At 40.9% G+C, this 25,424-nt stretch overlaps 1 protein-coding gene across 1 annotated transcript; it reads right to left on the bottom strand.

Annotated features, from left to right (window-relative positions):
* Positions 1-13,099: 13,099 nt before the first annotated feature.
* Positions 13,100-16,452, bottom strand: LOC104092279 (uncharacterized). Its single transcript, XM_009597824.4, has 3 exons — positions 15,992-16,452; positions 14,573-14,802; positions 13,100-13,928 (listed from the first exon to the last, which is right to left on the bottom strand). Exons 1-3 carry the CDS (start codon positions 16,377-16,379, stop codon positions 13,650-13,652), a joined length of 897 nt encoding a protein of 298 aa, XP_009596119.1. The 5' UTR covers positions 16,380-16,452; the 3' UTR covers positions 13,100-13,649.
* Between the last annotated feature and the right edge of the window lie 8,972 nt (positions 16,453-25,424).

Genomic DNA, 25,424 nt, shown 5'->3' with positions numbered 1-25,424 from the left:
AAGGACATCACTAGAAACTCATAATGGCCATATCTAATCCGGAAAGCCATCTTTGGAGCATCGGAATCCCGAAACTTCAGCTGATGGTAACCTGATCTCAAATCGATCTTAGAGAACACCCTAGCACCCTGTAACTGGTCAAACAAATCACCAATACACAGCAACAGTTAATTGTTCTTAATGGTAACTTTGTTCAACTGGTGGTAATCAATGCACATCTGCACAGTCCCATCTTTCTTCTTCACAAATAACATTAGTGCGCCCCAAGATGACACACTCGGTATGACGAACCCCTTTGATAGCAACTCCTCAAGCTGTTCCTTCAACTCCTTCAACTCTTTAGGAGCCATACGGTACGGTGGAATTGAGATAGGTTGGGTACCTGGAGCCAAATCAATATAGAAATTAATATCATGATCTGGTGGTATGCTTGGGAGATCAGAAGGGAACTCATCGGAGAACTCCCTAACTACGGGCGCTGAATCAATCGCCGGAGTCACTGTAGTAGTATCCCGAACATAAGCTAGATAAGACAAACAAACCTTCTCGACCATGTGTCGAGCCATCAGAAAAGAGATAACCTGACTGGATGTATTGACAGACGAACCCTTCCACTCTAATCTAGGCAGCTCTGGCATTACCAAGGTAACAGTCTTGGCATGGCAATCAAGGATTGCGTGATATGGAGGCAACCAATCCATGCCCAGAATGACCTCAAAGTCGGTCATATCGAGCAACAGAAGATCCGTCCGGGTCTCATAACCACAAAAAATAACAATATAGGACCGATAGATCCGATCCACAACTACAGAATCGCCCACTGGTATAGACACATAAATATGAGTACCCAAGGACTCACGAGGAACTCCCAGGAAATGAGAAAACAAAGATGAAACATATGAATATGTAGACCCTAGGTCAAATAATACTGAAGCATCCCTACCGTAGACAGAAATAATACATGTGATCACGACATCTGGGGCCACTGCAACTAGTTTGGCCGAAAATGCATAAAACCTAGCTGGAGTGCCACCAGACTGGCCTCTACCTGACTGGCCTCTACCTCTAGGATGGCCCCTACCCACATGCCCTCCGCCTTCGGGCGGCTGGACGACTGGTGCGACAGCTGGTGCTGGAATCATAGGCTGCTGACCCTGCTGCACTGCCTTGCCCTGAAGCCTGGGCAGAGCCTCCACATATGATTGAGATTCCCGCACTCGAAACAACCTCTTGGTACGGTGGACTACTCACCTGAAGTCTGACCCTAATGGCCTGAATACCCACTGGAGGAACCCTGAATAGCTGGTGGACGGTAGGAACTCTCTAGTATGGTGCTGAAATAAGGTCGCACCAGAGCATCCTGAGGAGGTGGCAATCTGGATTTGTGGGCCTGCTAGACCGACCACTCACAAACTAACCTTTGACCCCAGCTGGGGCACCTCTGAACTCTCCAGAATACCGAAACTGCTTTTCCCTCGTAGCCTGCTCCCGGCTACACTGACGTATACCCTCGATCCTCCAAGCTATCTCTACAACTAGCTCATAAGAAGTCCCCATCTAAAACTCTCAAGCCATAGTGATCTGAATACCAGAGTCCAAACCTGCAACAAACCTCTGCACCTTCTTTGTGTCGGTAGGAAGTATCATAAGTGCATGGCGAGACAACTCAGATAACCTCGCCTCATAGTCGGTCACTGACATCTGACCCTGCTGGAGCTGCTCGAACTGAAACCGCAACTCTTCCCCTTGAGATGGCGGAATATACCTATCCAGAAAAATACAGGTGAACCATTCCCAAGTCATGGGAGGAGAATCTACTGGTCTGCCAAGAAAATAGGACTGCCACTATATACGGGCCCTGCCCTCCAACTAAAAGGTGGTAAAGTCCACCCCGTGGGACTCCAATATCCTCATGTTGTGCGGTCTATACCTGCACCGATCAATAAAGTCCTGGGGTCCTCATGCCATTCACCCCAAAGACAGGAAGATGTAGCCTAGTCCATCTATCCAATAGCTTCTGCAGATCGTCGGCCGCAGCTGGTCTGGGCTCAGGTATAGCTGCTGTAGCTAGCCGAGATCCACCCACAGGTAGTGCGCCCGGGGTCTGATATACGGTAACTGCATGCCTTAGAGCCTGAGCAGTAGGGGTATGTGCTCCCCCTCCCGCCTGAGATATGGCTGGGTCTGATATACGGTAACTGACCCCTCCTCTTTCCACTTCTACAAGCAAGGCTACGCATCTGCGGTGCCGCTTCTGCGTCCATTCCACCATAAGTGCGAACGCACCAAATGACAAGCACCAGCAAATCCTCTCCAAAGAGCTAACAAGCCCCGTCGACCCTCTGAATCCTATACGGGGGCCCCGAGGCCTCGACCATACATACCAACAAGTTCGTAAACATAAAACAGAATCTATTGCACTCTCAGAATACGGAAAACAACATCGAAACTAAAGATCACAACCCAAAACCAAATAGATTCAACTTATGAATTTCAAATTCTTCCAACTTACTCCGAACGCGCCGAATCATACTTAAACTAATGGAAATGACACCAAATTTTTTGTGCAAGCCTTAAATCACCATACGGAGCTATCCCCAGGCTCAGAATCCCAAATAGACCTCGATAATACCAAACCAAACTTTAAGCGTCGAAACGCTCCCGGGTCACCCAAAATCCGATCCGAACACACGCCCAAGTCCAAAATCATCATACGAACCTATTGGAACTGTCAAATTCCGGTTCGTTTACTCAAAATATTGACCAAAGTCAAACTTGGCCCTTTTTAGCTAACCTTAAGGAACCAAGTGTTCCGATTTTAACCTGAACCCTTCCAAATCCCTAACTAACCATCCCTCCAAGTCATAAAACAGTAAAAGCACATACAAGGAGTCTTATTTATGGGATCGGGGATCTAGAAAGAAAAATGACCGGCCGGGTAGTAACATTCTCCACCTCTTAAACAAACGTTCGTCGTCGAACGGGTCTAGAATCAAACATGAAGTGCTGAGTAGGTATGGATATTTGCTCCGCATGTCCTCCTCAGCCTCCCAAGTGGCCTCCTCGACTGATTGGCCCCTCCACTGAACTTTTACCATAGAAATATTCTTGAACCTCAACTGGTGAACCTGTCTGTCAACAATGGCAACTGGCTCCTCCTCATAACCTATGCTCTCATCTAGCTGAACCGTGCTGAAGTCTAACATATGCGACTTGTCGGCATGATACCTCCGGAACATAGACACGTGAAAAACCAGATGAACTTCCGATAGACTGGGAGGCAAAACAAGCTCATAAACAACCTCTCCAACTCACCCCAACACATCAAATGGACCTATAAACCTTGGGCTCAACTTTCCTTTCTTCCTGAGTTTCATGATTCCTTTCATCGGTGAGACCTTCAAGAGGACCTTCTCGCCTACCATAAATGTTAAATCACGTGCATTCTAATCCGCGTAACTCTACTGTCTAGACTATACTGTGTGAAAATGCTCATGAATCAACTTTATCTTTTCCAAGGTATCCTTCATTGAATTAGTACCATATAACTTAGCCTTCTCGGGCTCAAACTATCCGATGGGCGAACGACATTGCCGACCATATAAAGCCTCAAATGGAGCTATCTCAATGCTGGGATGATAACTACTGTTGTAAGAAAACTCGGTCAAAGGCAAGAATCGGTCCCACTGCCCTCCGAACTCAATCATACATGCTCTGAGCATATCCTCCAAGATCTAAACTGTCTGCTCCGACTGCCCATCGGTCTGCGGATGAAAGGCTGTGCTGAGCTCCACCCGGGTCCCCAACTTACTCTGTACTGCCCTCAAATAATGCGAAGTAAACCGAGGGCCTCTAACTGATATGATGGAAACAGGCACACCATGTAACCGAACAATCTCCTGAATGTAAATCTAAGCCAACCTCTCTGAAGAATATGTGGTCACCACCGGAATGAAGTGTGCCGACTCGGTCAACTTGTGAACAATGACCCAAACTGCATCAAACTTCCGCAAGGTCCGCAGCAACCCAACTATGAAGTCTATAGTAATGCGCTCCCATTTCCACTCAGGTATAATCATCTGCTGAAGTAGGACACCTGGCCTCTGATTCTCATACTTAACCTACTGGCAATTTAGGCACCTTGCTGCATACTCAACTCTGTCATTCTTCATCTGCCGCCACAATAATGCTGCCTCAGGTCGCGATACATCTTCATAGCACCTAGATGAATAGAATACTAAGAATTATGTGCCTCCTCTAGGATCTTCTCCCTCAAGCCATCAACATTAGGAACATATAGGCGACCCTAAAGTCGCAACACACCATCCTCACTGATAATACCCTCCTTGGCACCACCCTACAATACCGTATCTCTGAGAACCAACAGGTTCAGATCATCAAACTGGAGATCCTTGATCTGCTTGAATAGTGAAGACTGGGCGACAACACATGCAAGAACTCTGCTGGGCTCTGAAATATCCAACCTCACAAGTCTGTTAGCCAGGGACTAAATGTCTAAAGCTAGTGGCCTCTCCTCCACTGAAATAAATGCCAAAGTACCCATACTCTCCGTCGTTCTGCTCAGGGCATCCACAACTACATTAGCCTTGTACGGATGATAAAGGATGGTAATATCATAATCTTTTATTAAACTCGATCCACCTGCGCTGCCTCAAATTGAGATCCATCTGCTTGAACAAATGCTGCAAGCTGCGGTGATTGGTGTAAACCTCACAAGACAACCTATAAAGATAATGCCTCCAGATTATAAGTGCATGAACAATCGCGGCCAACTCCAAATTGTGTACATGGTAATTCTTCTCGTGGGGCTTCAACTGACGTGAAACATATGCAATAACCCGCCCCTCCTGCATCAATACACAACCCAAACCAACGCGCGAAGCGTCACAGTACACAATGTACATCCTGAACCGGAAGGTAGCAGTAACACCGGTGCTGAAGTCAATACGGTCTTGAGCTTCTGAAAGCTCGCCTCGTAATTATCGAACCATCGGAACAGAGCACCCTTCTAGGTCAATCTAGTCAAAGGTGTCAAAATAGATGAGAAGCCCTCCACGAACCGACGATAATAACATGATAACCCCAAGAAGAACCTGATCTCAGTCGCTATGGTAGGACGAGGCCAACTCTAAACTGCCTCGCTCTTCTTGGGGTCTACCTTAATACCCTATCCTGATACAACATGCCCCAAGAATGCCACAGAATCCAACTAGAAATCACACTTGGAGAACTTAGTATATAGCTTCTACTCCCACAAGGTCTAAAGCACCACTCTTAAATGTTGCTCGTGCTTCTCCATGCTACGCGAGTAGATCAAAATGTCATCAATGAAGACAATGACAAACGAATCAATATATGGCCTGAACATCCGGTTCATCAAGTCCATAAACACCGCCGGGGTATTAGTCAAACTGAAGGACATCACTAGAAGCTCATAATGGCCATATCTAATCCGGAAAGCCATCTTTGGAACATCGGAATCCCGAAACTTCAGCTGATGGTACCCTGATCTCAAATCGATCTTAGAGAACACCCTAGCACCCTGCAACTGGTCAAACAAATCATCAATACACAGCAACGGTTAATTGTTCTTAATGGTAACTTTGTTCAACTGGTGGTAATCAATGCATATCTGCACAGTCCCATCTTTCTTCTTCACAAATAACATTAGTGCGCCCCAAGATGACACACTCGGTCTGACGAACCCCTTTGATAGCAACTCCTCAAGCTGTTCCTTCAACTCCTTCAACTCTTTAGGAGCCATACGGTACGGTGGAATAGAGATAGGTTGGGTACCTGGAGCCAAATCAATATAGAAATTAATATCATGATCTGGTGGTATGCTTGGGAGATCAGAAGGGAACTCATCGGAGAACTCCCTAACTACGGGCGCTGAATCAATCGCCGGAGTCACTGTAGTAGTATCCCGAACATAAGCTAGATAAGACAAACAAACCTTCTCGACCATGTGTCGAGCCATCAGAAAAGAGATAACCCGACTGGATGTATTGACAGACGAACCCTTCCACTCTAATCTAGGCAGCTCTGGCATTACCAAGGTAACAGTCTTGGCATGGCAATCAAGGATGGCGTGATATGGAGGCAACCAATCCATGCCCAGAATGACCTCAAAGTCGGTCATATCGAGCAACAGAAGATCCGTCCGGGTCTCATAACCACAAAAAATAACAATATAGGACCGATAGATCCGATCCACAACTACAGAATCGCCCACTGGTATGGACACATAAACATGAGTACCCAAGGACTCACGAGGAACTCCCAGAAAATGAGAAAACAAAGATGAAACATATGAATATGTAGACCCTAGGTCAAATAATACTGAAGCATCCCTACCGTAGACAAAAATAATACATGTGATCACGACATCTGGGGCCACTACAACTAGTTTGGCCGAAAATGCATAGAACCTAGCTGGAGCGCCACCTGACTGGCCTCTACCTAACTGGCCTCTACCTCTAGGATGGCCCCTACCCACATGCCCTCCGCCTTCGGGTGGCTAGACGACTGGTGCGACAGCTGGTGCTGGAATCATAGGCTGCTGACCCTGCTGCACTGCCTTGCCCCGAAGCCTGGGCAGAGCCTCCACATATGATTGAGATCCCCGCACTCGAAACAACCTCTTGGTACGGTGGACTGCTCACCTGAAGTCTGACCCTAATGGCCTGAATACCCACTGGAGGAACCCTGAATAGCTGGTGGACGGTAGGAACTCTCTAGTATGGTGCTGAAATAAGGTCGCACCAGTGCATCCTGAGGAGGCGGCAATACTGGATTTGTGGGCCTGCTAGACCGACCACTCACAAACTGACCTTTGACCCCAGTTGGGGCACCTCTGAACTCTCCAGAATACCGAAACTGCTTTTCCCTCGTAGCCTGCTCCCGGCTACGCTGACGTATACCCTCGATCCTCCAAGCTATCTCTACAACTAGCTCGTAAGAAGTCCCCATCTCAAACTCTCAAGCCATAGTGACCTGAATACCAGAGTCCAAACCTGCAACAAACCTCCGCACCTTCTTTGTGTCGGTAGGAAGTATCATAAGTGCATGGCGAGACAACTCAGATAACCTCGCCTCATAGTCGATCACTGACATCTGACCCTACTGGAGCTGTTCGAACTGAAACCGCAACTCTTCCCCTTGAGATGGCGAAATATACCTATCCAGAAAAATACAGGTGAACCATTCCCAAGTCATGGGAGGAGAATCTACTGGTCTACCAAGAAAATAGGACTGCCACCATATACGGGCCCTGCCCTCCAACTAAAAGGTGGTAAAGTCCACCCCGTGGGACTCCAATATCCTCATGTTGTGCGGTCTATCCCTGCACCGATCAATAAAGTCCTGGGGTCCTCATGCCACTCACCCCAAAGACAGGAAGATGTAGCTTGGTCCATCTGTCCAATAGCTTCTGCAGATCGTCGGCCGTAGCTGGTCTGGGCTCAGGTATAGCTGCTGTAGCTAGCCGAGATCCGCCCACAGGTAGTGCGCCCGGGGTCTGATATACGGTAACTGCATGCCTTCGAGCCTGAGCAGTAGGGGTATGTGCTCCCCCTCCCGCCTGAGATATGGCTGGGTCTGCTGGAAATAAACTAGACTGAGTCATAGTATCCATAAACCGCATCATACGACCTATAACCTCCTGGAATCCTGGTGCAGACATAAAATCCACCGGGGCTGGCTCTGTTGTTGGCACTTCGCCCTGCTCCTCAATAATAGGATCCTCTACTGGATCCACTGGTGGCATGACTGGAACAACTCTAGGATGCCCTCGTTCTCTACCACGAGATGGAGCCCTCCCCCGACCTCTTCCTCGGCCTCTAGCAACAAGGGGAGCATCTCCTCCATGATCGGGTACATCCGTTGCGCGCGTGCTCATAATTTGTGAGAGAATAAGAGAATGATACTTAGCACAATATCAATTGCACGATAGGAGATGAAGAAAAGAGTAGTTTCCTAACACCCTATAGCCTCTCGAAGATAAGTACGAATGTCTTCGCACCGATCCGTAAGACTCTATTAGGCCTGCTCATAACTTGTGAGACCTACGTGAACCTAGTACTCTAATACCATGTTGTCACGACCCACTTCTCTTATAGGCAGTGATAGCGCCCTGCGCTGCCGCTAGGCAAGCCAACAGTGAACTAAACATGTGATTTCTCTTTTTAATAAATTCCTAACTAATTAAATTTTCCTTAATTAAAAGATTAAGAAATAGTAGATTTAAATAAATAAAACGAAAGCAACTGAGTGCAATCATAACCATAGTAATAATCCAAAACCACAAAGTCTACTAGTGTGTGCCAAGACCTGGTGTCACAAGTGTATGAGCACTAATAGATTATACAAAACTTTAGCTACTGTCTGAAATGAAAATAGACAGAAATGAATGCAAAGAAGAGACTCTGGGTGCTGCGGAACGGCTCAGGAAGCAGCTTACCACTAGGCCTCCGGGTAATGGGAATGCACGCCGGTATGATCGCCAGATGCACCTGCCTCAGATCCTGCACAGTCAGTGCAGAAGTGTAGCGTGAGTACATAATCAATATGTACCCAATAAGTATCAAGTCTAACCTCAAAGAAGTAGTGACGAGGGGTCGACATCGACATTTACTCTGGGCCAACAATAAAAATAAAGAAGCTCCAAATAAGCATGGGTTATGTATATAACTACAGCAGTTCAATAAAAAACAGGAAATAAATAATTCTTTTACACATGTTAAATATCAAATAGCTTTCTGTATGATAATATCTTAACCTCTCAAGCCATGAAATGATATCAAATAAATAATTAAAATCCAAGTATTATCACGCACGATTATGCCGAGGACGTATGACTTGATCCAGAATAACATGTACACTGTCGATGGTCGTGCAGAATGAACCATAGATGCATCTATCTACTGCCGAGGCGTTCGGCCCGCTCCACAAAAAGAGAGGATACTTTATGAACATCCGATTTAGAAGTTATTACAAGGCTAATACGCAAAAAAGCACAATTTCTATTAACGGTCAAGTAATTCGCTCAAAATTAAAGCAAGTGAAATTCGGTCTTTTACATTTCCTTTAACAAGTTCTAATATAATTTAGGCACTCTAATTAATAATTAGGGTGCAAACATTACAAGTAATTCATGTTTTGGGTCCTAAACTACCCGGATATAAGCATAAATAATACCTACTCACAGACTCTCGTCACCTTGTGCGAATGTAGCCTATACAATTAGAAGCAAATAGCAATTTAAATCACCTATGGGGTAAATTCCCTCTTATAAGGTTCGGCAAGAGACTTACCTTGTCTTAAAGCTCGTTTTCCGGTCTCAAATTCGCTCTAAAGCCTCAACTCGGTGCCGAAAAATCCGAAACTAGTCAATTGTTGTATAAATTAATCAATACATGTTCCAAAGTTCATAATGTAACTATTAGATTAATTACCCAATCCAAATTAGAAGATTCTTAAAATTTATTCCCGGGTCCACATGCCCGGATTCCAAAATTTTTTGAAGAAAGTTGTTATCCATAACCTCACGAACTCGAATATAAATTTTTACCCAATCCCATAACCATTTTCGTGGGTAAATCCCATTTTTTTCAAACCTAGGGTTATTCATTTAAACCCATAATTTTTCACAATTTTACAAGTTAAAATCTACCAATAATCTATGTTTTAAACTCATATTGTACATAAATCCCTTAACTCAAATTTCTAGGTGAAAACCCCTCTCCAAAATCGCCCAATAAATGAAAGAAATGAGTCAAAAATTGTTTAACTCCCGATTTAAATGAACCCTTTTGCCCAGCGGTATTTCTTCACCTGCGGGAGGACCTCCGCTTCTGTGGTCAATTGTCCGCTTCTGCGGAACAAGCTCGATCACTAGAACATCGTATCTGCAGCCAAGTCCCCTATGTGCGAGCCCGCTTCTGCGGCTTGCCTCGCGCATCTGCGACCATGGCCAGGCTACCTTCCTCCGCATTTGCGGACCCCTCCATCGTAGATGCGAGTTCGCTTCTACGGAAAATGCTTCTCTTTTGTGGATCTCATTGACCCCTCCTCTTTCTGCTTCTGCGAGCAAGGTGACACATCTACGGTGCCGCTTCTGTGGCCATTCCACCGCAGGTGCGAACGCACCAGATGACAGGCACCAGCAGCTCCTCTCCAAAGAGCTAACAAGCACCGTCGACCCTCCGAATCCTGTACCGGCCCCCCGAGGCCTCGATCAAACATACCAACAAGTTCGTAAACATAAAACGGACTTGCTCGCACTCTCGAAATGTGGAAAACAACATCAAAACTAAAGATCACAACCCAAAACCAAATAAATTCAACTTATTAATTTCAAATTCTTCCCACTTACTACGAACACGCCGAATCATACTTAAACTACTCAAAATGACACCAAATTTGCGTTCAAGCCTTGAATCACCATATAGATCTATCCCCATGCTCGAAATCCCAAGTAGACCTCGATAACACCAAAACCTACTCTAAACCAAATTTAAAGAACTTTAAAACTTTCAATAAACCAACTTTCAACTTTAAGCGCCGAAACGCTCCTGGGTCACCCAAAACTCGATCCGAACACATGCCCAAGTCAAAATCATCTTAAAAACCTATTGAAACCATCAAATCCCGATTCCGAGGTTGTTTACTCAAAATGTTAACCAAAGTCAAACTTAGCCCTTTTAGCCAACCTTAAGGGACTAAGTGTTCTGATTTCAACCCGAACCCTTCCAAATCCCGAACTAATCATTCCCGCAAGTCATAAAATAGTAAAAGTATATACGGAGAGTCTTATTTAGGGGGATGGGGATCTAGAAAGCAAAATGACAGGTCGGATCATTACAGAGGTGCTATGGAGATGTTTAGAGGTTAGTGGAGTCCCAGTAGCGTACATTAGGGTAATTAAGGACATGTACGAAGGTGCTAAGACTCGGGTGAGGACTGCAGGAAGAGACTCAGAATATTTTTCTGTGGAGATGCGGTTGCATCAGGGATCGACCCTTAGCCCGTTTTTGTTTGCTCTAGCATTGGGTGTGCTTACACGATACATACAAGGGATGGTGCCATGGTGTATGTTATTTGCTGATGACATAGTACTGATCGAAAAGATGCGAAGAGGTGTTAACACTAGGTAAGAAGTTTGGAGACATACGCTGGAGTCCAAAGGTTTCAAGTTGAGTAGGTCAAAAACTGAATACTTGGAGTGCAAGTATAGTGATGAGAGGCATGAAGAAGAAGTGAAAGTGAAGATTTATACCGAAGTCATTCCCAAAAAATGATTTCAAGTATCTTGGGTCTATAATCCATGGCAATAGGGAGATTGACGAGGATGTTATTCACCGCATTGGAGTGGGGTGGATGAGATGGAGGCTTGCTTAAGGGGTTTTATGCAATAAGAATGTACCGCCTAAACTTAAGGGCAAATTGTACAAGGTGGTGGTTAGACCGGCTATATTGTATAAAGCTGAGTGTTAGCCCGCCAAGAAGTCTCATGTCTAGAAGATGAAAGTAGCTAAAATTAGGATGTTGAGATGGATGTGTGGATATATCAGGAAGGCATGATTATGAATGAAGTTACTAGGGACAAGGTGGGAGTGGCATCTACTGAAGACAAGTTGCGGGAATTGAGGCTGCGATGGTTTGGGCATGTGAAGAGGAGAGATATAGATGCCCAGGTTAGGAGGTGTGAGAGGTTGACCATGGCGAGCTTGAGGAAGGGCAGGGGTATGCCAAAGAAGTATTGGGGAGAGGTGATTAGGCAGGACATGTCATTGCTTCACCTAACCGAGGACAGACTAGCGATAGGAAGGTGTGGAGGTCGATGATTAAGGTGAGAGGTTGACAAGTAGTTGTGAGTTTCTCTTAGGTTTACCATTAGTACTAGTACTATTCTTGTATTTATTTATTCTTAGTTCTTTATTACTTGTTATGTTAATCGCTTCCATTACCATATTATATTACTGTTGTTATTACTTGTTGCTTTGTTTTTACCGTTCCTTGAGCTGAGGGTCTATTGGAAACAACCTCTCAGACTTTATAGGGTAGGGGTAAGGCTGTGTACACACTACCCTCCCCGGACCCAACATATGAAATTAAGCTGGGTTTGTTATTATTGTTGTTGTTGTTGTACTTCTTGATGTTTTTCTAATGCTGTAAATGAATCAGGATCTTTACTCCGGCCATAACATAATAAAACTTATAGAATAAATGCTTTACACAATTGAATAATTGAAGTAATAGATATTACTCCGATCATTGTTTATATTTTAAAATAAAACTAATAGAATAAATGCTTTACACAATTGAATAATTGAAGCATCATTTTAATATCTAAAATAATATGAATAATAAAATGGATCAGGACAATTTGAAGCACTTAAAATAGTATATGCCATGAAGCAAAATGGTGTTTTGAAAATCTTTAAAAAATATTAAAGGAGAAAAAAGAGATGCATGTTATTTTAGTTCTTATACAATATTATTGCTTAAAATTTTTAATTATTGAAAAAAGTACATGTTATAATGTATACTATTAATTGAGGATTACTTTTAACATTTTAAAAATGCATGCAATTAATGACTAAGCTAATTTCTAGTTGTTAATTTAAGATCAAAGGGGTTTACTGTCCCATTCAAAAGGTGAAAGAAGATATTATTACCTAAACCCTAGCTAGATTAGGGGGTTTAGTAGACTTTTACGCGTATGTTTGAGAATTATCAAAACATGAGTTTGCAAACTCAACTTTCAATTGGCAAAAGTTGATTGGATGGATACATGTGGTTGCACTACTTGTTTTATTGTCCTAAATTTGATCGTAGAAAGTTGGCGCCCGAGTGAGTAGGTAACTATCTTAGCAGCAATTAATTAATGTTGTACTTCTTGATGATCGGTATATATTGTTCTTCTTCAAGTGTCGCAACAGGGGCGGAGGTAGTTCCATATATAGATTATTGCTTACGGGTTCAAACGAACTCATTAACATTTTATTTTTGTATTAAAAAATTCATATTATACATGCATCACATTTCCTAACGAATGAAAACAAAAGACAAAAAATGGAAGGAAATAGATCATAATAATTTCTTTGAAATAGATAACTACGTACAAAGATATTAGTTTCTTGATGATAATATATTGTTCTTTCAAGTGTCATAGCGAGGGGCGGAGGTAGTGTCGTAGAGTATTGCTTACGGGTTCAAACAAACTCAGTAGCACTCTTATTTACAACAACAACAACAATAACAATTCAGTATAATTCTACTAGTGGGGTCTGGGGAGGGTAGTACTGTGTACGCAAACCTTACCCCTACCCTGGGGTAGAGAGATTGTTTCGATAGACCCTCAGTTCCCTCCCTCCATGAACTCCCTATCTTGCTCTTGGGGTGACTTAAACTCACAACCTCTTGGTTGGAAGTGGAGGGTACTCACCACTAGAGCAACCCACTCTTGTCAACCTCTTAGTGGGGTAGCACTCTTATTTATATTAGAAAATTTATTAAAAATATATAAATATTTAACTACAAACCCAATAACTGAGACGTGCTGAGTTTGGTTACGAATTAAGAACCCATAAACGTCAAATTCTGACTCCACCTTTGAGTATAACTTATAGAGAAGAAAAGATAGGGATACCAGGAAGGGTATAACCAGAATCAACAATAAATATGTTGCCAGATATGTAATTGGAAGAGTCATGGACCAAGTATCTCACAAGTGAAGTTAAAGCAGGATTTGTGGTTCCAAAAGTTTTCAGTGGAACACTTCTTGTTGCTACATTTTTTAGCCAATCTTTTTGCAATAATTTCTCAGTAATCTCCGATTTGAAAATTCCTGGAGCTATTGCATTCACTCTTACGTTATGTTCTCCCAATTCCAATGCCATTACCTGCAAATTTTCATTAATATATAGAGAACAATTTAGATTTTTCGAGGTTAGTTTACGTATAGATATATCAAAATGTTAATGTATAAAAAAAAGAAAAGCAAGAAACACTTGATTAGGAAAAATATATTTTTTTAAAAAGAAATTAATTAGAAGCGAGGGATGCTAATAGAGAAAGCTGAGAGAAATCTTAAAAGGAACCAAATGCGATTGAGAAATTAAAATTCATAAAGAGTTACTATGATTTCATCTTTCCCATTTCATAAAATAAAGGATTAGGGGTGTGTTTTGGTATGACGGACTTCATTTTTAAGGAAATGTATTTAGGTGTTTGATCGGAGAGCTGAAACTATTTTCTTAAAAATTATTTACTAAAGAATGATAATAATAATATTATAGCAAATTAGATAGTGTTTGAACAAATTTTTGAGTAGTAAGTAAATAATAATGTTCATGTATTGGGTAAAATAGTGATATATGAAAGCTAACACGTAAGATAATGTTAGGGAAAATGAATTTCGCTAATAAGTGAGGGAAGTTATTTCCCCTTTTGATTGAAAAAGCTACTATATTTTCTAGCAACCAACATGCACTATTTTTACAGCACTCAAAAGGACAGTGCATCATTCCAAAAATTAGATTATAACCTTGGTCATGCTATCCATGGCAGCCTTGGAGGAAGAATAGGCAATACCCCCTCGCACTGATATTCTATTTAAACCAGCAATAGATGAAATATTAATAATAGAGCCTCCTCGTTTTGCAGCTTGCATGTGTTTTCCAACATATTTGGAAACTAGCCAAGATCCTGTCAAATTTGTCCTTAAAGTGTTATGCCACTCTTCCTCAGAAATATCCACTGCTGATTTTATTTCACCTATAATTAAACATCAAAAGTAGATTCATCAAATTATGGAGTCAAGCAGCCTAAGAAATTCCATCATTCTTTTTGGGACAATAGCATAGATTATCTAAAAGTTCCTCGAGTGAGGTGTTGAGAGGGTAATGTGTACACATACCTTACCCCTACCATGGGAAGGTAGAGACAGAGGCAGAGCTAGGATTTGAAGCTTATGGGTTCGGGATTCTAATCATTTTTAAGTTATTGGGTTCTAAACTAATAATTTGTATACGTTTAATGAATTTCATCAAATAAATACTGAGTTTGAACCAAAGCTATGTGATTCAGCCGAACTCGTAACTCGCTCTCTAGCTCCGCCCCTGGATAGAGAGACTGTTTTCGAAAGACCCTCGGCTCAAATAGTATAGATTATCTAAAAGTTAAAAAGAATACGGAGTACTCGTTTTTACCCATTAATTCCTCCTGAATTGATCCTAAAGATTTTATTTCAATTGAAATTTATTTATTCATTATTTGAATTATTAAACAACCTTTAACCAATCTCAATTATGTATCATTAATCTTTTTAATTTTAATTAGGTCCCAGATTACTTAATTATCTCTAGCCTAGTCAAGGTCGCTCTTTCATTGTTCAAGAGTTAAGGGCTTGTTTGCCCAATATCCTCTATATACTTACATAACGTTCACTATTGGCTAAAAAGGACTAAGGAACTGACTTAATAGCCTGACATTTTCTCTCAAATACTACAGCAACAACAACGCCATTAAACCCAATGCAATTCCACGGTCTTGGGAGGGTAATATATATGCGGACTTTACCCCTACCTTTTAAAGATAAATAGGTTGTTTTCGGTAGACCCTCGACTCAAGTACAAATTCCAAAAAAAAGTTCCTCGGATAAGTGAATTTATTGCTTAAAAATACTTCTATTTTTCTTTAAAGGCATATATATCTTCATAGTATCTGTTGATGTCATGTGACCAAGAGGTCACATGTTCGAGTTGTGAAAATAGCCTCTTGCAAAAATGAAGGGTAAGACTGCGTACAAATGATCCTTGTGGTCCGGCCCTTCCTGCACTGCACGTATAGCGGAAGCTTAGTGCACTAGACTGCCCTTTTATTTTAATCAATCCTCTATCCTATCAAAACTTATGTTTTGGTAACCAAAATTACGTACAGGCAAAATTAGACGTAACCTACGTACCTCTAACACCAGCATTATTAATGAGCACATCAATGTGGCCAAAAGCATCCCAAGCTTTCTGTACCGATGCTTTAATGAGTGGACCATCAGCAGTAACATTAAGTACAACAGCTACAGCTCTAACAACTTCAACATTTGAACTAGCCATTGCATTAATCTCATCACAAAGGGACTTCAACCGATCGGTGCGACGAGCGGCTGCCACGACTTTACAGCCTGACCTAGCTAGGTCAAGGCAGAATTCGCGGCCGAGCCCCACCGATGCTCCGGTGACAAAAACCACTTTGTCTTCCAATTGCCGCTCCAAATGGTCCACCGCATTGATCTTCTTTTGAGTTGTCATATTGCTATGGGACTTGCTAGGAGTTTTTAGTTGTTTATTATGCATATGTGATGGATCTAATATAAGACTTACATTTATAGGATTCAAGGTATGACATTAAGAAAAAAGCGAATTGAATAGGGACATAAATGCTTCTTCTAGATTAAATAGTAAAACGTGTTTAAGTTGTTCGAAACCATGTGATCTTAATTGTATATATGTCGGCAGAGGCGTATTTGGGTAGAAACTATGGACTTTCGCTTATACCTTATATTTTTATCCCAAAAATTATTAAATATATATAAATAATAAATTTTAAACCCATTAAATTAGATGAGATGTGGTAGAATTACGAAACTGAACCCATATAATTTAAATCCTGAATCCGTCTATGTATGTCAAATGCTTTAATTAACATATTGGGTGTCTAACGTGCGATGTGTTAATAGATTTTGTCTCCGTTAAACTTTTAGTCCAATATAATCCTTGTCATTAGGAAGAAGTTTCAATTTTGTCCTTGAGCCCTAACGAGTGAGGCAAACATGAGACGTTTTACTAACTAGCAGGGTAACATAAGATCAAAATTTTAACAGGGACAAAATTGCTTAATTTCAAATAGCATAAGAATAAATTTGGAGTTTTTTCCAACTTCCTATTTTTTTACAACCATGTTTTGGTTTTTTCTAAATACACTACTTTTCTTGTGAATATTAAAAATTGGAGCCTTATTTGAAGAATTTAATATATTCGTTTCACAGTTTTGGAAATTATGACCCTCCAATGTATACAGATAACAACCTATAATTATCTTTTTGGAAGGGTACTTTCTCCTTTTTCCATGTTTTGCTATTTTGTACTCTGGTGGGGGTGTTTACAATAGTATTCTGGAAATTTACTACAAGTTTCTCCACTCTTCTTTTAGTACTATTTGTGATCTTGAAAATGCTACATTAGTAATGTGCTTTAGTTGGTACATTAGTAAAGTGCTTTAGTTGGCATGATATGTGATGTTAGTTAGCGAGTCAAATCAACATAATATTAGTTCATATTTTCAATCAACATTATCTGTTACATAATCGTATGTATGGTTAAGACTTCAAGAGAATCTGTTACTTTAGGCCACAAATAACAGGGTAACATACTTTTTTGAAATGTTTCTTATTTATCTGCATTGATAACTTTTTTTATAGTCAAACAAATAAAGGACATAATTGCAAGCCTTACAACCAACAATACGACAGTAGAAAATAGGGTCAAGCTAGAGTCCGGCCTGGAGATAGACTAGGCAGAGTAGTTGCTTGCTTTAATTTCGATATACTATTAGAGTAAATTCACTAAACCTTCTTAACTTATTTGGAAAACAATACCTTCTTAACCTTTTGATTGGGACAATAAACCTCGCTGTTCTTAAATTAGCTAGATCATTACATGTGTTTTTAAAATATCAAAAGTAACCTTTAATTAATATGAATTATAATATTTTTCAAAGCAAAATACATAAGTTACCCCCTCAATTATAGACCATATCCCTGTTACATACTTTTGACGACGAAAATCACCTTACACACTCAGTATTTTCTAAGTGTAGCTAAGATATCACTTTCTCCTTGACCAATTTGTCAAAATTTGTGTGATAGCACACTCCAATAAGGTGATGACACGTGTTATAACTCAAAAAAATTATAAAATACTTAATTTCCATCCTAATTAATATTTTTTCTTGAAAAATGAAGAAACAAAAGTCAAAGGATCCCCTCTCCAACACATCTCACCTCTACCCCAACCCTACTTTTAGTCATCTTCCCCGTTGTAAGTGTTTTCCTCTATTAGAATCCACCCAAATAACCCCTCAAAATCACGGATCCTCAATTCTCCTCTCATTTCACACCCACAACTGCCCAACTTCCCTCACCACTACTGGCCGTCGGACAACTCCACGCTGGTCAGAATTGCCGGCCGGAAAATTAAAGACTCTGGTGTTGCATAGTTTTGTTGTCGTCCATTTGTTTCCCAGTTGCCTTACCACCACAGCTCCGGCGACTACCGCTGTAGTAGCGGCGGTGTCACGACCCAAATCTACGTGACCGGCACCCGACACACTATCCGACCCGAGCGAAGCTATCACAATCCAAAATTTAACTAAGTCGCGATGGAACCTAACCCAACCCGCTAGGTAAGTCAATTAACAATAAACCACAGTATAATGATAATGATAAGAGTCAAAAATGAAATAACTGAATTTATACAATTCCCCAAGGACAGGTAGTACAAATTATGAGCTTCTAAGATTTAGAGTTTACAAAGCTGGTATAAAATAAATACATCATCTGTTCGAAACGTACATGAACAAATTTATAAATCTAAAGATACCAAGAACAAGAGGCAGTTATAACTAGAATGCAGGTACATCTTCAATGCCAGCTCCTGCCACTCGCAGCAACATCGACTCCAAAATCTACACACAATGGTGAAAGTGTAGTATGAGTACAACCGACCCCATGTACTCAATAAGTAACAAACTTAACCTTAGGTTGAAAGTAGTGATGAGCTTAGACAACAGTCATAGTCCAACACCAATTGCCAAGAACAACTCATAACAATATAATAAAAGCATCACAAATAATCACTCAAAGATATGATGCTCATATGGTTCCTTACTTCGACAGGGTACAAATATCTAAATTTTATATTTTTAGATACTTTTTCAGACCTTCGTTCATAATTACGGAAAATAGGCATACTTTTCAGGTATAACAGTAGAACCCAAATCTTTCACCGAAATCACCAAAATATGAGTAAATCAGAAAACTATGATTTTTCCCAAAAATATTCAACAACAGATAAGATATTTCATTCTCCGATAGCATGAGAAAAGTACATCTCTATGCCTACATGTAAATGTGCATGTGAAATCATGAATGTCACAAAATCGTGTAGCATGAGGAAATGCATCTCTATGCTTGTATGTCAAGTATGCATGTCAAATGCAATGCATCATAGTGATGAACTCATGTACTCACACTCTCAGAGCACTCAATCTCACTGTCTCGAACTCCCATTTACCACGCTCAATCACTCAACACACTCAGTCACTCGGCACTGTACGGTACCTGCACTCACTGTTGGTATGTTAGACTAAAGAGGGGCGAATCCTGCCCAAGCGCTAATAAAATCTGTTGCGGCGTGCAACTCGATCCCATCATGAATCAATAAAACCCGCAGCGACATGCAACCCGATCCCATCATGAATCAATAAAACTCGCTGCGATGTGCAATCCGATCCCATCAATATTACTCACAATCAGGCCCTCGACCTCAGCTCAGTCATTAATCTCTCTAGTCTGTCGTGCTCTCAAATCTCATGCCAATCAGCCCAAACAATGATAACATAATGTGAAAATAATAATAATAGAGATTGAGATATGATATGCAAATGAATGAATATGACTGAGTAGGTAATTGCAATTTATCAGCTCAACTACTCTATCACGTAGGAATTTCATGGATAGAAATAATATTAGGTAACTACACAGTACCACAGAATCAATCGAGTCATAATTCATACGGTGCCCGCCCACACGCCCGTCATCTAGCATATGCGTCACCTCAACACCAACACATAACACGTATATTCAGGAATTCATACCATCAGTACCAAGTTTAGAATTGTTACTTACCTCGAACAAGTCGAATCCAATACCGAGCAAGCCAAACAATACTCTAAAAATACCATCCCGCACGTATCAACCTCCGAACGGCTCGAAACTAGCTATAAGCAACTCAAATATATCAAATAATGCCTAAGGAAACAATCCCAAATGATAAAGGCCGAATCTTTACACATTTACTCAAAGTCAACCAAAAAGCCACACCCGAGCCCGCACCTCGGAACCCAACAAAATTCATAAAATCCGATAACCCATTCGATTACGAGTCCAACCATACTAGTTTCACTCAAATCTGACTCAAAATCGATGTTCAAAACTCAAAACTTCACTTTATGAAATTTTAGATAGAACCCCCAAAATGTCTCTTTGAAATTCATAATCCAAATGCCAAAAACGAAGATAGGTTCATGAAATATAATCAAAACCTAGTAGAGAACACTTAACCCAATTGATTTGGTAAAAATTGCCTCAATTCGATCCCCATAGCTCCAAATATGATAAAATGACTCTAACCCGCGAAATGAGATTTAATAGCGTCTGCCCAGTTATTACACTTCGTGAAGAACAATCCCACCAGCTGCAATTCCTCTTACGTGAATGTGACATCTCGATCACGAACACGGTGGGCAATCCCCCCTAGAGCTATGCGATTGCATTCCACATTTCGTGACCGCGAAGAAAAAACACATAAGATTCTCAGGCCCTCCTTCCTTCTATGCGAACCCCTCGCAGGACCCGTGAACGCGATAAACAATTGCCTCAACCTTTGCGAACGCGTCTCTGGACTCGTGAACGCGATGAACAATTTTCCCAGCCATCAAACAACTCTACGTGATCATGATCGTGATCCACTCTCCGTGATCGTGAACAAGGAAACCAAATGCCCAAAAATCAGCAGTGCCAAAGAACCTGGAAATGATCCGAAACTCATCTGAAACTTCCTCGAGCCCCTCGGGACCCCGACCGAACATACCAACAAGTCCCATAAAATAACACAGACCTATTCGAGGCCTCAAATCACGTATAACAACATAAAAACTACGAATCACATCTCAAATCGAAGTTAATGAACTTTTGAACTTTTAACTTCCAAAACTTGTGCCGAACCATATCAATTCAACCCGGATTGAACTCAAATTTTGCACACTAGTACCAACTAACATAACGAAGCCATTCCAATTCTCAGAACTACAATCTGAACCCGATATCATCAAAGTCAACTCCCGGTCACACCTATGAATATTTTAAACTTTTAAATTTCCAACTTTCGCCAATTAGTGCCGAAACCTTATGGAAATATCCAAACGCAAATCCGGGCATAGGCCTAAGTCCAAAATAACCATTCGTACCTAACGGAACCATCAAAACTCTGATCTGAGGTCAAATACTTAAAAGTCAAACTAGGTCAACTCTTCCCACTTAAAGATTCAAACCTGAAATTCATTCTTCCAAACTAATTCTGAATTGCCCGAAAACCGAAACCGACGATACACACAAGCCATAATATATCATACAGAGCTACTCATGCCATCAAACCGAAACCGACGATTTACAAAAGTCATAATACATCATACGGAGCTACTCATGCCCTCAAACCACATAGCGAAGTGCAAATGCTCAAAATGACCAGTCAGGTCGTTACATTCTCTCCTACTTAAACATACGTTCGTCTTCGAACGTGCCCAGAGTCGTTCCAAAGTCATCAAATCGCCGTGTAACCCTTACCATGCACATACACGGGGGTCATCCCACGTCACCCTAATCCATATAAGCCCGACAACACCACCTATCAGAGGATCCTTACTTCCACCTTAGTTCATAAACCTTAAAACACAAATCCCAACATCCGAAACTCATTATATGACCTGATACTTGCATCTATGCACCGTATAACTCTAAACAAGATGTATTAATCCATAACCATATCTCAAGACATAATCACATGATATTCCACATAACTCAAATACTCATAGCAATAACCTTCGACCACAATAGCTGCTTGATAACCAACCCGACACCGGTAATAAAATTCATATCAACTAAAATCTTGATCTGAACCTTCGTACACTGCCAATGATGAAAGAAACATGAAGAAACTCGTAACCACTCATTAGATCAACAAGTCATGAAGCTCTCTCTCATCCGACAAAATCAAAGTCAAATTCTAAGCCGATATCCGATATTATTCTTCCAACCATACCCAATCAAATCCGATAACATGCATTCTAGGTCCAATGACCTCATCTTATCAAATACAACCACTCTACTGACATGCCATACTAATACAACTTCAAGCCACAAATCGTGCAATCCGTACACCAATAAGCAACAATTCAAATGCACCCAAAAATGGAAAATGACTCAAATGAAAGAACCGTCCCACAAGTTCAACCGATACCACCACAAGTGTAATGCTAAGAACCCTTTACACATAGTAGAACCACAATACACGGATCTAACACAAAGGATCATTTCCCAACATAACCTTGCTAAATGCGTGACCCATCCAAACACAGGTCAATATGAAATACCTCAAGCCACAAATGCTCAAAATCAACAACCACACACAATTCGACATCAAGTATACGAAGCGCATGACCATAACCATGGATAACATAATAACACAATATAACACCGCCCGCAAAGACCATAACCAAGGTGAAATCAACCATTCAATACCCCAAAAATCATCTCGCTCAAATTTCGCTACAAGGCCTAAATAGAACTGCATCATATGTGCATATAACCAACAAATCATAACCGCTCATAGCATAGAAGAGTAACACATAGAATATATCAGAGCATGAACAAAATCAACTCTAATCGAATGACACACCCCTCAACACTAACAGTTCTGTGTCAACAAATCCTACCCGGTGTAGAATATACATCCTTATTGGGCCTACCAATGGGCCCCCAAACCAACTTCGATCATAACCAAATGGATAAATGGCCCTCCAAAATTCTATAATGACCTATCCATAATACGTAGCACCATCTGTCTCACTTTGGCCATATCTACACAGTCTACAACTTTGAAACAATTTTCTTCTCAGAACTCCCACTCTCCAAATCTACAGAACACATGAATCACCATAGTCTATCCCAACACCACCACTTGAACGACTAACTCATCTCTCATACAAAATCATCCCACGAGGAATACTCCTAAAATTCTTTCGTTCCACATAGCAAAACTCTAAACATCAGCAGTCGATCAACCAGGCGAGTACCGCAATACCAATGAAACGTCCATAAGTGAAAACACAACGCATGTTCTGAAATGTGCACCCTTCTCAGGAAATACCAAGTAGTAATAGCATTCATCTAATCATCCGAAACCGTCCATGCTGTCTAAGAATTCATGATTTTCCCTTCAAAACTGAACCACCACCTTGTTCATGTAAATCATTATTCCATAGGATGCACCACATTTATCATGCCATCATATGAAAAGTACGAGAATTTCATAATCAACTATGAGTCACAAGCAGAATACATACCCAACCAGTCAGAAACCTTTCACTTAATCTCATCCAGGAGAAATTACAACACGCAACACACCCCTCATACCTGTAGATAATATCCATCTCAAATTGTGGTAGAAATCATAGAGAACACTTCGAAACCCATTTGCTCATAACAAAGTCATTAAAACTTAACCCCTCCAACTCAATCACGCTACACAGTTCGCCAAACCGAAGAGTATTGCCACTAAAACACTTGTAAAAACTCACCACATCATAAGTACCTAAAGAACCGATCATATCCATTACCGTGCTGATCCAACATACTACTAAGCTGTCCTATTTCTCCAAGTTCCTTCCGAATTACCCTCAAGTTGACAATTTTCCTTGCCATAACACCATGTTCCTTACCCAAAGCTCATCATAAAAGATCCTAACATAAAATCACACCGCTCTAAGACCCATAAGCCACTGTATTCCCTCTTAAGCACCCCAAAAGTACCACAACCGAGACACCCACTATGAAGAGACCTTCTGTGAATCTAATGTTGTTTCCTTTATCTTTCTGATACTAAAATATAGAATCTATAATGATATAAAAATACCGCAAGTCTCAACACCATCCAATATAAATCTCAGATTCTAGCCATATACAAATCTGAAAAATTCTCAATTGCTATATATAAATCTTGAATCTATTAGAACCTTCTCGAGAGTCATCCACTCTGCTCAAATCTCAATTGTACCTTCCAAACGGGCCGAACGACCTGTGCCCCATTAACACAAAACACCCAAAGAAGTAACCCCACCTTAACGCAACCGAGCAAATTCATACTCCATGTGCACTACATCCCTCACGAATAACAACTTACTCATTCCATGATTCCCATATACCTATAAAGTGTAATACACTATGCATCCAGAACTGTTCATTCTTAAGTCGGCCTCAAAACCAACCTCTGCAAGTCATAACTGATCCACAAGTATGCCTCAGACCGAAACCAATACAACATGTAACCATGCAATCAATCGTTGATAGCAGACTCCCCCACTTAGCTCAAAGCCATAGAACAAAACACTCAATAACTCACAATGCCCATACTCTATTACTGTCATAATTTCGCAGTGAGATTTAACTAAATCCTTTATAAGCTCATGTAACACAAACTATACAATACCTCAAATCATCTACTAAGCTCGTATTCATCCTCTTGACGATCAGGTCAACTTTCACAACCGATCCAAACTCAAATTGCAACACATATAACCCACTGGTAGGAATAAACTCTCCATACGACACCATAAGGATCACATATTCGTAGACCACCCCGAAAGAGATAAACCTCATATTTAGCCTCAAATTGGTATTTCACTATACCCCTTTCATAGCCACAACTACTATGCAATCACTTAATTTTCCCAAGTTTGAACTCATCAACACGACATGAAAATCTACTTCATTCCACAAATAAAATAACATGAAAGAATCTCTCAAAACCCTTCATAAATCAAGATTGTATGACAAATCCACAGAAATCGAGCATCCAATAGTCCTTTTCACATATCAAGCAAACTTTTTCCGTCACATTCAAACTATCTGAACATATCCCGCAATCACATACTACACATTATATAGCCATCCAACCACTCACTGAGCTGCCAGTCCCACTCATAGAGACACCAGTAATTCAAATACTCATAGCAATAACTTCTGACCATAATAGCTGCTCGATAATCAACACGACACCGGTAACAAACCTCATAGAAACTAAAATCTTATTCTGAACCTTCGTACACTGCCAATGATGAAAGAAACATCCAGAAACTCGTAACCAATCATAAGATCAACAAGTGATGAAGATCTCTCTCGTCCGACAAAATCAAAGTCAAATTCTAAGTCGACTTTTGATATTATTCTTCCAACCATACTGCAATCAAATCTAATAGCACCCATTCTAGGTCCAATGGCACCATCT

This window comes from Nicotiana tomentosiformis, chromosome 12, assembly GCF_000390325.3.
Source record: "Nicotiana tomentosiformis chromosome 12, ASM39032v3, whole genome shotgun sequence".
Lineage (NCBI taxonomy): Eukaryota > Viridiplantae > Streptophyta > Magnoliopsida > Solanales > Solanaceae > Nicotiana > Nicotiana tomentosiformis.
The sequence above is the reverse complement of the archived record's forward strand: the minus strand, read 5'-3'. Positions and strand labels throughout refer to the sequence as shown.

Excerpts from the sequence above, each read along its gene's own strand:
- LOC104092279 (XM_009597824.4), bottom strand. The coding sequence starts at position 16,379 with ATGCATAATAAACAACTAAAAACTCCTAGCAAGTCCCATAGCAATATG. Across the intron at positions 14,803-15,991 it reads TAATAATGCTGGTGTTAGAG|GTGAAATAAAATCAGCAGTG; the intron begins GTACGTAGGTTA and ends GTTTAATTATAG. Across the intron at positions 13,929-14,572 it reads CCATGGATAGCATGACCAAG|GTAATGGCATTGGAATTGGG; the intron begins GTTATAATCTAA and ends GAAAATTTGCAG.